Genomic DNA, 12,100 nt, shown 5'->3' with positions numbered 1-12,100 from the left:
CGTGGCTGTGGATCTGCTCCACCTCGGAACAGGCACTGCTGGGGCCCAGAGCCCGAGCTGCTGCAAAGGCTCGCTGCAGGAAAGCTGCTGGCATGGCAAACCCTGCCTGGGTAGCACTTCACACACGTTTTCAAACTCATTTTGGATAAGCTGCATCTACCAGATAATAAGGCTGATACACCTAGTTCGTTCAAGTTTTCCTGCAAACGAAGTCTTGACTGAGGAATGCAAATTTCACATCCAAAATATTCCAAGGAACGTTTGTCTCCAGCACAAAGTTTTATATCACAGGGACAAATGTCACTAATTAACCCAACTGGGAAGACTTCCTCATTACTGAAAATAATCTATGAATTGAATTAACTTAAAACATCTCCTGCAGCCCTGGGACCCCCGTCACTGCCAGCCCTTGCCGGCTGCTCCACATCCTGATACCCCAGGCAGGAGGACCAGGTCATTAGCAGGGTAATTAATTACAAGGACAGTGCCTGATGTCACCCCTCTGCTCTACAGGCAGTGCAACAGCAAAGACAGAAATCCAGTGTGTTCCACTCTGAGACACTTGTGCCAGAAGCAATACCGAAGGAGTGGTCAAGGAGATAGAATCTTTTTAAAAAGTGAAAGAATTCTTTAAAAAGAGGAAGTTTAGGGAAGATAAGTAACTGTTCCAGGCACACGAAACCAAACACACCCCTCCCTCACTGACACACGCTCAGAAGACACTGCAGAGACCAGAGCACAGCAATCCACAGAGGGTGAGTCTCTAAATGTGAGCATTTGTGAGTTGTAATTTATTATTGCCCCAAACTGACTGAGGGAAACACTGGGCTTACAGCAGGCTAGAAAGGAGCTGAAAATGTTACTGTGAATGTGCGCTGGGGTTGGGTGCTTTGAAAGGAGACCAAGAAGCTGCTTCAAAATGTAAACATAAATGTTATTAATAGTTTTCCAGAATTTCTAACTCCACTTGATTTAAAAAAGGTCCTTCCAAACAAGTTCTGTGTATGATATCTTTAACAAATTCTTTAATATCTTGTATGATTACTTGACCCTGTTGACTTGTTATTGTAGATTAACGTTAACAAAACTTGTTATTTTTATTGTGTTATTGAAGTTTAGCTTGTAAGCAGAAGAAATTAACATAGAGCTCAGACACTTGTGCAGTTCTATTTTTCCTATTTCTTTTTCCTGGTGTTTCTGATTAAACCCTACTGCTGCCAGGTGTCTGTAAACCTATTAAAATATTATTACTGAGAAATACTTTCCTACTCCCTATGAAATGGAACCACAAACCTGAACTCTGCAGACCCCAACTAGGGACACAAACCAGGAGGGGAAACGGCAACTGGGGCAGTTTGTGAGCATCACAAGATGTGGATTTGCATCTGAAAGGTTTCCATTCCTCCTTTAAAAAGTAAAAGCCAAAAATATGCCATACGGGAACCTAATTCTTTTTTAACTTAAAAATCAAGGAACTGAACACTCAAACACAAAACTTCACAAACTGAAACAGGTTTGTGCCTCTCCCCGCACCAAAGGAAGCCCTTACAGAGCGCGGCAGCTGAGATTTGGCAGCTTTTCCACCCAGCGCTGCCCCAGCACCGAACGGGCCCCAGCCCGGGGGGCAGCGGGGTGAGGGGGTCCCGGTGCCGGGGCTCGGCTGCCCCGAGAGGGTCCGAGCTGCGGCAGAGCAGCCCCCGAGCGACTCAGCCCCGGCTCCCCGAGCACAGCCCCGGAGAGCGAACATCCTGCGGGATCGAGCATCCCCCGGGGACTGAACATCCCCAGGGACCGCACAGCCCCAGGGACCGCACAGCCCCGCGGGACTGAACATCCCCCGGGGTCTGAACATCCCCAGAGACCGCACATCCTCCAGGGATCGAACATCTCCAGAGACCGCGCATCCTCCGGGCACCGAACCCCCGCCAGGGACCGCACAGCCCCCAGAGAGCGAACATCCTCCGGGACCGCGCATCCTGCGGGACCAAACATGCCCCGGGACTGCACAGCCCCAGGGGACTGAACATCCTCCGGCACCGCACAGCCCCAGAGACAGAGCATCCTCAGGACCGCACAGCCCCAGAAACCTCACAGCTCCCAGAAACCGAACATCCCCTGGGGATCGAACACCCCCCGGGCACCGCACATCCCCCGGGCACCGCACCTCCTCAGGGACGGCACATCACATCCCCCGGGCACCGCACATCCCCCGGGCACGGGCAGAGCGGCTGCATCAGTGAAGCCAAGGCTGCAAAGGCCGCGGCGTTTCCAAGGGATGCAAAGCAAAGGGAAGCCGCAGCAGCCCGCAGCAGCCCGCAGGCGGGGTGACAGCAATTCCTTCAGCACCCACCTGAACAGGTCTCCAAACGTGCTCCTCAGGTGGCTGCAGGACATGTACAGGTCGTGCAGGTAAGCTAAAACATCGCTCTGGAGAGGAACCCCCAGAGGGATCACAGCGTGCTCACCACCCCATGCAACCTGCAAACAAAGGCACCCCGAGTTTGTCCTATGCACCTGAGAATCCTGTCCCAGACTGTCACAGACCCCACGGACCCCTCTGTCAGCTGGGGGAGGTGACAGCCACACCAGGCTGGCAGCCCCAGCCTCACAGCTGGTGCCACCTGTGGCAGAGGCCCCCAGGGAGGCAGAGGGGGCCAGGGCCAGGAGATGAGGATGCACACCCCCTCCCTGGCCAGGAACACAACGGGAGGGGCCCAGCAGCCCTGGCAGTGGCCACAGGCTGAGAGACAAACCATCCTCCCCACGGCCCTGAGCTCACCTGCAGCACTGCCACACCTGAACGCAGGGGCTGAAGAGAGAGCAAACCCACTCTTGGAAAGGCACAGCTGCCAGCAGCCCTGGGAGAGCTGTGCCGCTGCTCGGAGCTGGGGAGGAGGAGGAGGAGGAGGAGGAGGAGGCCACGGCCACCATGCAGACCCAAGAGGAGGAGGCCACATGCAGACACAGGAGGAGGAGGACACCATGCAGACACCCAGCCCGGGCTGCAGCTCAGCCTCCAGCATGCTCTGCTCGTTCAGCAGCTGAGAACACACACAAACAACGAGCTGAAGGAAGTGCCAAGTTTAGCACCTAAAACAGCAGCAGTAACAACCCCCAAAACACATTACGGATAAACTGTGTGGCAAACAAAAACGCAATTCACTAGAGAACAAGGAGAAGAGGGAGCTAAATAAATGGCTAAAGTAGAATAACCACCCCTCAGAGCTACTCCTCAGAAACCCACGGCATTGCAGGCAATCAGATGTGTAGCATCCTGAAAAGAGCAGATACAGGTGAAGTCTCTTTGCCTGTCCCTGTCATCACCTGTGGAAACCTGAGGGGAAACAACCAGCTCTGCCACAAAAACATCTCCCGTGGCCATCACCAGGGAGGCAAGGGTGCCAAAGGGAATCCCTGCAGAGTGGGGTAAAAACACAGAAGGGAAAATGCAGTCTGTTGTTATGAATTCCATGTGTATTTACAAGGACAGGGTCAGAGGACATAAATGGCTGCCCCTCCAAACTGCCCCCTGGATCAACACTCTGCAGCAGATCAGCAAACAGAAGACAGATGTTTAGAAATTGACGCTTACTACATAAATCCATTGAAAAAAAGATACAGCTCCTAAAGTGGTGTCTTGCGCATCCCAAAGAAACTGAAATATGTGTTGTTTATTTCATTGTAACTGTTTATTTCATTGTAACTGTTTATATTTAGTCTTTCAATTACATGTATATATCATACAATGTTGACTTACTGCATGTAGCTTAAAACCTGAAGCACTGTCCTACAAGTCACATAAGGAAGAAATATTTCCTTAGATAATAACCTTCCCCAAAGTAACAAATCACTACTTCTTTCAAGTGCTTTAAAAGTTTTAAGAAACAAGGCTGTGTACAGAAATAACATTAAGGACTCACAAGGCCAAAAGGAGCAGACAGGAAGGCAGCTCTCTGCTCAGAAAAGTTGCACAATCTGACAAATTCCTGCTCCCTTTACAAATAGTGCCTCTGGGAGTCAGTCAAAGGCAGGAAGCAATCTGCTAATTATTCCTTTAAATTTCATTTCTGTCTCTTTTCTGCAGAAAACAGAAGCAGAAGCCCATAGTGCCTCATCGGGAACCGGGAGCTGTCACTGGCCAGGACAGAGCCAGAGGCAGGTCCCAGCCCCAGGCCTGGATCCAGCTGCTCCTCCTGCCTCTGCCCGCCCGAGGGGCTCCCCAGGACCGCTGCTGCTGCTGGGCCATGGTGAAGAGCTGCAGGGGCTGCCAGGGACCCCCTCGCTGAGCGCAGCCCCTGCCAGGAGCTCCAGCTCCTCCCGGTACCTGCCCCACAGCCCGCCCAGCTCTGCCCGGCTGCTCCCACAGCTCGGGGCCTGGCAGAGGAAACCGCCCCATGCCCCAAAGGAAGCTTTCAAAGAAAAAGGCAGATTTTTCTACTTTCTAGGAAGAAATAAAGCTTTGTCAGGGGTTTGGGCATCAGCTGAGAGCATGTCAGTTCCCCTGAGTGCCTGTTTTACACAGGCAGAGGCCAGACACAGAAGCAGCTGCACACCACACACCTGAGAGCTGCCCTGGCCCAGCCAGGGCCCCACCAGCAGAGTGCATTTGTTCACAACACAACAATTCAAAGCTGACTGAAAAGGCTGAAGCCTCATAAAAGATAAAACTCTCAATTTCTTCTTCTTTTTTTTTTTTTTTGCTGTTTTTTTCTCCAGGGAGAAGAAATAGCCACAATGCAAATGAAAGGCACAACCCAATTCAGCTCCTTCAGGAATGACAGCAACTGCACCAGTGACAGCAGGATCAGCCAAGTCATCTTCCCCTTGCTCTACACATTTCTGTTCCTGGTGGGGACCACCATGAATGGCCTGGCAATGTGGGTCTTCTTCAAAATATCCAGTAAATCCAATTTCATTATCTTCCTCAAGAACACTGTGATTTCTGACTTCCTCATGATCCTGACTTTTCCGTTTAAAATCCTCAGTGATGCAAAGCTGGTGTCCTGGGTGTTGCGAGGGTTCGTGTGCCAGGTCACCCAGGTAGTGTTTTACTTCACCATGTACATCAGCATCCTCTTTCTTGGTCTGATAACTATTGATCGCTATCAGAAGGCCACTTCCCCATTCAGAACATCCACTCCACGCAGCCTGTTAGCTGCCAAGATCCTGTCCACAGCAATCTGGGTATCAATGTTTGCTCTCTCGCTACCCAACATGATCTTAAATAATAAGAAGAAAACACCCAAGAACGTGAGGAAGTGTGCCCTCTTGAAATCAGAGTTTGGCTTAGTCTGGCATGAAATTGTAAACTACATTTGTCAGCTCATCTTCTGGGTGAACCTAGCAGTCATAGTGGTGTGTTACATCCTCATCAGCAAGGAACTGTACAAATCCTACAAAAGAACACGAAGCACAGGGAAGGCATCTAAAAAGACTGTCAATTTCAAGGTTTTCATAATAATTGCTGTGTTCTTTATTTGTTTTGTGCCATTCCACTTTACCAGAATCCCCTACACCCTGAGCCAAACGAGAGATGTGTTTGACTGCTCTGCTCGGAACACCCTGTTCTACCTGAAGGAGACCACGCTGTGGCTGACGTCCCTCAACGCCTGCCTGGATCCGTTCATATACTTTTTCCTTTGCAAATCATTCAGGAAATCCTTGCTGGACATGCTGTGCAAGCACAGGGCAGGGGCAGGGCTCGGGGCACAGGCGAAGGGGCAGAACGAGGGGGATGACACTGACGAGACGCCGCTCTAGATCTCGGGGCTCCTTCCTGGCCACACACCTCACCGAGGCTGGCAGGAGCACTGATCCATGAGGAACATCCAGAACTCCACCCATTTCTTTAGAAATAACCCTGCAGATGGAAGCACGAGCCTCCTGGAGCCACCACCACTGCCTGCAAAAACAGAGAGCTAAATACCAGAGGAGTCCCTCTGCCCCCAACCTCCACGCCTGTCAGGACTGCTGGGAACAAGTCTGAGCTCAAAGGTGGAACTGTGAGGAAAAGCTTAAAACAGAACCATGACATGCTACAGGTGATACCATGAACTGTAAAGATTTTGCAAAAATAGCTAAACTTGGGCCAGAGTAAAGTTCACGACAACACAAGACCTGAGAAATGCAGGCAAAATCCACAGTAGATGTGATTTTTCACTACGGGGAGTTGTCACCTTGTATGCAACTGGCAGACAAACAGAAACCTAGAGACAGCCATTTGGGCAGATTTTGGTAACAGAATAACACTTTGCTTATCTCATTCTATGCTTGCAGTTCCTAATCCATTGACCAATAATTAATAGTTGTATTTCAGAGGAAATTATTTAATAATCAGGCTTATCTTGATATTACTAAATCCCCAAATCCTTACCCTTACTATATAAATAAACAAAACTGTATGTTTTCACAGAGAACTTTATATTAGAAAACATACAAACACTCGATTTACATCATACTGAGATCGTGGGGAAAGACAGGCTCATGGTAACTTCGTTACTGATAATTAAGGGCAGCTTTTTCCACTATACAAAATACTGAAGCACTTCCCTTTTTGCACTTGGAAAACTTGAAAAAACCAGGGAAGTATTTTCAAGTACATGACATTTTGAGGTATCACAGCAATTGCACATGAAATAGATTGTGGGCTATTGGAATAAGCTGTGGTTCATTTATCACCTCTGCAAACAGCTCCAGCTGAGCAGTTGTGTCCCCACCACACAAGCTCAAACTGCCAAAGCCACAGCCTGTCCATCCTTCCTGGGACGTGCCCCTGCCTGCCAGGGCTCTTCTGCAACCAAAACCAATTTCCTAAGAAGTTAAAAGGCAGCTCACTTGTTGCTCACCCACTGCCACCCTCGGCTTTGGGGTTTGTGCATCTCTGACACCCTGCTGGGATGGATTCACCCTGCCTCAAACTGTGCCCTGCCCGTGCTGGGCCCCTCTCCAGCTCAGACAGTAACTGGGGTCCAGCCAGAGCACCAGGATTTCCCTGGAACAATCTCCAGCCACCCTGAGCCTGCTCCCCCAGCAGCCCACAGGCCCTGGGCAGGTCAGGTCCCAGTAATGCCCAGGAAGGGATGTGCCTCATGCCCACTCCCACCCAGAACTCATTCTGCACATATTTTGCACCTACATGTGGAGAGAGAGTGGCAATTAGGCAGGAGCTGCTTTCCCTGATCAGGTGAGCTGTCCAGACAACAGACACACAGACACGCCTGTCCCTGGGGTGGGTGTGCACAGGTACCTGCTGCCTCTGGCAGCATCAAGAGCTCAGCTGGGAACAAAACATGGAAGGCACTGCCTTGTGCACCAGTCCTGGGCATGGCAGTGGACTGTGACACCTGTGGGGAACAGAAGGAGGTCTGGTGGCCAGGGACACATCACACTGGTGGCAGTGCTGAGGGTGACTGAAGTCCAGCCATCCTCAGGGCTGCTTGCTCTCAGCAGCCTTTTAACACTGCCACCAGCACCCACATTACCCAAAACGTCCCAGGTCCTGATGCACAGGCTCCCTGCCCAGCTGCAGCCTGAGCATGTCCTGGAGCAATCCACACCTGCCCCCGGAGATGGCCTGGGCAGGAGCCACTGCCCACATGGCAGCGAGCCCTGAGCCAGGGCTGTCCCAGCAGCAGGCAGCAAGAAACCCACACAAACAGCTCTGCTCAGAGAAACGCACCCAATTCCAGCCTACACCCAACAAACATCATCAGTCCACAGCTCTCCACACAGCAGCAGCTCCTGCCAGCACCAGGAAGGGGCTGTGAGCAGCACGGTGCATCCCCTGCCTGCATGGGCCAAAAACCCCAGGAATCCACTCTGGAGAGCCAGAGCCAAGCCCAGGCCCTGTGCCAGGGGCAGGAGAGGGGGCAGTCCCCGAGCACCACTGCCAGGTGGCTCTGAGCAGACTCTTGTAATGCTTTGGCAATGACTGGTGCCGTCCAGAACGTGGAATTCACACACAAACAACTAGGAGCTCCATTTGAGGGTTATTCTGGAGTGCTGTCAGGAAACACTCTGTGTTTGCTCATCCTACCAGCCCAGGTGTAGCAGGTCTGTCCCATGCACACACAAACCCAGAAATGTGTCTGTCTTGAGAGGCAGGGTCAGGTTTCCTTTCCCAGCTTAGGAGCAGATGGTGTGCTTTCTCACGCAGAGCAAAGGGAAGAGACAAAAGCTACAGCAAATGTGACTAACTCAGGCGACACTGGAAATGAGGAAGGAAACCACACACCAACAGAAAAAGGTCTCATCTTTCTACACATTTCCCCACTGTTAACACTTTGCTCGAGGCTTCTGCTGGCAGAGGAGCAGCGGATGAGAAGGGGACAGCCACAGAGGGCTCTGTGACAGCTGCTGCAGGTTTGTCCAGGTACTCGCAGGGCCAGGGTGTCTGGGGTGGGATGGGGTGCTCTGGCAGCTGGTGCCCAGGGCTGGGAGCCACCTGTGTGCATCTGATCTTGGAAATGCTATCTAAAGCTGTGCTGAGAAAGGAGAAAAGTGGGCGCTTGGAAAGAATTACCAGAAGTCACTCACCCAGGAGTGGCTGGCTTTTGGGCCACAGCTCTAACATTTCTATTCAGTGCTAAAATACATTTCCATGGAAAGGCCCACAGTGCTCCAGGCAGTCTGCTCTTATACCCTGCTGACATCACCCTAGGCCTCCAAAATAAGTATGAACCTTTTTAACTCTTCAGCAGATCTTAGCTTGCAAACAATTTAAATTTCAGCAAAGATTTAGGTTTTCCATGACCCCGAAGATAAATTGTTTGGGCTGCTTAACACACACTGGGGTTTTGTGTTTGTTCATGCAAACTTGCTGTCACTGTAAGGAAATGCAGTACTACATACAGAAGGTTGTGTTTTGTGTTCTCTCCCTCCTTTTCACCCAAGTCTGTTTCCAGTGATGGGAGACCCTGCAAACACGAGCTCTGTGGGTAACAGCAGTGGGGCACCCTCCTCTGCACAGTGCCACCGTGACACCACCGTCACCCACGTGCTCTTCCCAGTGCTCTACACCCTCATCTTCCTCCTGGGACTCGTGCTGAACAGCCTGGCTTGCTGGGCTTTCTTCCACATTCCAAGCACATCAACCTTCATTGTCTACTTGAAAAATATCTTGGTTTCTGATTTTCTAATGACCCTGATGCTTCCCCTGAAGATCCTGACGGACTCTGGCCTGGCACCGTGGCAGCTCAAGGCCTTTGTCTGTCGCTTCTCAGCCGTGATATTCTATGACACCATGTACATCAGCATAGTGCTGCTGGGGCTCATTGCTCTCGACAGGTTTCTCAAGATTGTGAGACCTTTTGGGAAGTTCTGGGTGCAAAATCTGACCTCAGCAAAGATCCTGGCAGCTCTGGTCTGGCTCTTCTTCCTTGTTCTCTCCCTGCCCAACATGGTCTTGTCCAACAAGACAGCGACGCCCCAGTCCGTGAGGAAGTGTGCCTCCTTGAAGAGTCACCTCGGGCTCAAATGGCACGAAGCCGTCAACTATGTCTGCCAGTTCATCTTCTGGACCGTCCTCATCCTCATGCTGCTGTTTTATATCATTATTGCCAAAAAGGTGTACGAGTCTTACATAAAAACACAGAAGAAAGGCAACAGAAGCGAAAAACGGATCAAGGGAAAAGTATTCATCATTTTTACCGTGTTCTTCCTGTGCTTTGCCCCCTTCCACTTCAGCAGGGTGCCCTACACTGTGAGCCAAACCAGTGCCCACATGGACTGCCGCCTGCAGAACCAGCTCTTCGTGGCCAAAGAGAGCACCCTGTGGCTGGCAGCCACCAACGTCTGCATGGACCCCCTCATCTACCTGTTCCTCTGCAAGCCCTTTGTGGAGAAGGTCTTCTGCAGGAGGGTGAAGGCTCTGCAGAGAACAGTCCAGACAAACCCAAAAACAGAACTGGACACACGAGTATCTCCTACTGAGTCTTGATTCTGCAGCCGCACCCTCTGCTCTGCATGTTCGTAAAAAACTTGAAAAATAGTTTGGTTTACTGCTGCTGAAGAACACAAAAGGGTGTTCGCCAAGTAATATTAACACTCAATAAATGCAGCAAAATGGATTTTCTAAGAACACTCACTGCGTAGCCTTAATGGCCAAAAGGCTCTTGTTCAAACTGCCTATGACAATCCACAGGTCAATTCTATCTGCTTTAAACTAAAACAACTCACTTGCTAACACCTGAGCAGCTCACTGACTCTGGCTGCTCCGAAGGGCAATTCAGCTTTATTTGGGAGTAAACCCCGGAGCTGGTGAGTGTGCATGTCAGTGATTCCTGCCCTGAGTGCCAGCTTGGCTGCACACCAAGAGTAGGGAAGAGGAGGAACAGCGGGAAGGACTCGGTCCCTTCCCGTCCCTCCTCGCCTCTCTCACACATGTCATTACTTTCGTGCCCCCCAGGCTGCTCACCACCCTTCCTCTGCTCCCGAGCACCCTGCTGGAGGGCAGTGCTGGCAGCACCCCGGCTCCCCAGGACATGCTCCTTGCCTGGGGGAGCAGAGCAGCCAGGCCTGCATCCCCCACCCCAGAGCCATGCGAGCTCAGCCCCTCCCTCCCTCACCAGGAAGGAACTCCCAGAGATGTCCCCCTTGGTGGCACCTTCACCTTCCCAGTCCCAACAGCAGGCCAGGAGCAGGGGACACTGCCTGAGCCTCGCCATCCAGAGAATCCCTCTCCACCAGACCACTCACACAGCCCTCCCCTGGCTGTCCCACAGGGACTGTGCCTGCTTTCTAACCCCAGATTCTGGAATTGATGTCACTGTTTCAAGACAGCAGTGTCCCTTATCCCAAACCATCCTTCTCCTCCAGCTCTCCTGCCAGCTTACCCTCTCTCACACGTGCCAGACGCTTTGATCACCACTTGACTGCTATTTTTAGAAATTCATTGTTTACAGCAGCCTAATCCAATCCAGCAGGTTGCTCCATACAACTTGATTTTCTCAAAGCTGCTTTAGATTGCTGTGCATTAATTATATCTGCCTCTGGGGTTCCTCAGCCTCTGCTACACAGGGAGATGTATGTCTTATTTAGCAACTTCACCCACTACATCTTCTTCACCAGGCATGTTACATACCTTGCACAGCTGTAACACCTTCCTAACTGGAAACTGAACTAATCTCCAATGAGCTTTCAATTGATTCTGAATTCCCCAATAAATCAGTGTTATCTCAGCCATTGTCTACCTCTTGCATTAAATGCTGTTGCATTAAAGGCTCTCCCCACACACATACACTGTTAGCAGGATTAACTTTGCTCCTTTAGGAAAAGTAAATATAATAAATTCTTAGCCGCTGAAATAGTCAGCCCTTCAGTAACTGCTTAGAGGAACATACAGCAGGCTGGAAATGTTCCTCTCAACCTGCTGACACAGCCTGACAATTAACAGAGGGGCCTGGGCTAAACACTGGCAGGAGAGGGTCTGCACACCAGCTGTGGCCTCCACAAATACAGCTAACACAGGTCCCAGGGACTCCCAGCACTCACTGCATCCAGCTCTGGATCTGCAGTGTGGCAGTGAGAAACAAGAAGATGAAGAACAGAAATTTCTTTTACTTTGATTTCTGCTTGTGATTGAGGCTCATCCTGTGCACACACACTGGCAGCTCACACAGCTCAGTGCTGAGAGCCTGTGTGTTAGGGTGGGTGTAACCACAAAATGGGATGAGTTGGTCCTTAAATAAAGGGTGTGCCAAATGTTTCTGAGGAGTCTTAATCATCTGTTTTTCAGCTGTGGCTTCTTAGGTAAAAGGGAGCCAAAGCCACCAAACTCTGCAGCAAAGAAGTGAAGGTGACTGCAAGGACAGAACACCTGCTTGATGCACTTAGGGAAGAAAGCCCCTGAACACTAGCACTTGGGATTTTGCACACTTTCTCTACAAAGATTTAGATCTCTGCCTCCAGATGGAGTAAAAATCACCAGAGTTAGAATGGCTCAAAGTTCGTGTCTCTGTTTTTTAAGGCCCAAACAAACACCCCGAGCAGTATTTTGCTTTGCACGTGACCAAACAGAGCCGTGTTTGGAGAGCAGCTCTCCCCTGGCAGGAAGCCCAGAGCAGGGAGGGAGCACAGCACAGAGCTTGGGGCTCCTTCACCG

General features: G+C 50.9%; 2 protein-coding genes across 5 annotated transcripts; both read left to right on the top strand.

The window, feature by feature from the left end:
* Nucleotides 1–593: 593 nt before the first annotated feature.
* On the top strand, nt 594–6,409 carry P2RY12 (purinergic receptor P2Y12). 3 transcript variants are annotated; one of them, XM_064384987.1, is made up of 3 exons: nt 594–755; nt 4,085–4,159; nt 4,721–6,409. In XM_064384987.1, exon 3 carries the CDS (start codon nt 4,735–4,737, stop codon nt 5,758–5,760), a length of 1,026 nt encoding a protein of 341 aa, XP_064241057.1. In that variant the 5' UTR covers nt 594–755; nt 4,085–4,159; nt 4,721–4,734; the 3' UTR covers nt 5,761–6,409. The 3 variants fall into 3 exon arrangements, with proteins under 3 accessions (XP_064241057.1, XP_064241055.1, XP_064241056.1); XM_064384985.1 differs by having other exon boundaries at nt 595–755; nt 4,085–4,247; nt 4,717–6,409; XM_064384986.1 differs by having other exon boundaries at nt 604–755; nt 4,085–4,320; nt 4,717–6,409.
* A 139-nt stretch (nt 6,410–6,548) lies between these two features.
* On the top strand, nt 6,549–11,177 carry P2RY13 (purinergic receptor P2Y13). Of its 2 annotated transcripts, none has more exons than XM_064384989.1 (2): nt 6,549–8,361; nt 8,893–11,177. In XM_064384989.1, the coding sequence occupies exon 2, from the start codon at nt 8,906–8,908 to the stop codon at nt 9,935–9,937; it is 1,032 nt and encodes a 343-aa protein (XP_064241059.1). In that variant the 5' UTR covers nt 6,549–8,361; nt 8,893–8,905; the 3' UTR covers nt 9,938–11,177. The 2 variants fall into 2 exon arrangements, with proteins under 2 accessions (XP_064241059.1, XP_064241058.1); XM_064384988.1 differs by having other exon boundaries at nt 6,549–8,371.
* Nucleotides 11,178–12,100: the final 923 nt, after the last annotated feature.

The sequence above is a fragment of the Passer domesticus genome, chromosome 11 (assembly GCF_036417665.1).
Source record: "Passer domesticus isolate bPasDom1 chromosome 11, bPasDom1.hap1, whole genome shotgun sequence".
Classification (NCBI taxonomy): Eukaryota; Metazoa; Chordata; class Aves; order Passeriformes; family Passeridae; genus Passer; species Passer domesticus.
Note: the sequence above shows the minus strand (reverse complement) of the source record. Positions and strands in the feature narration are given on the sequence as shown.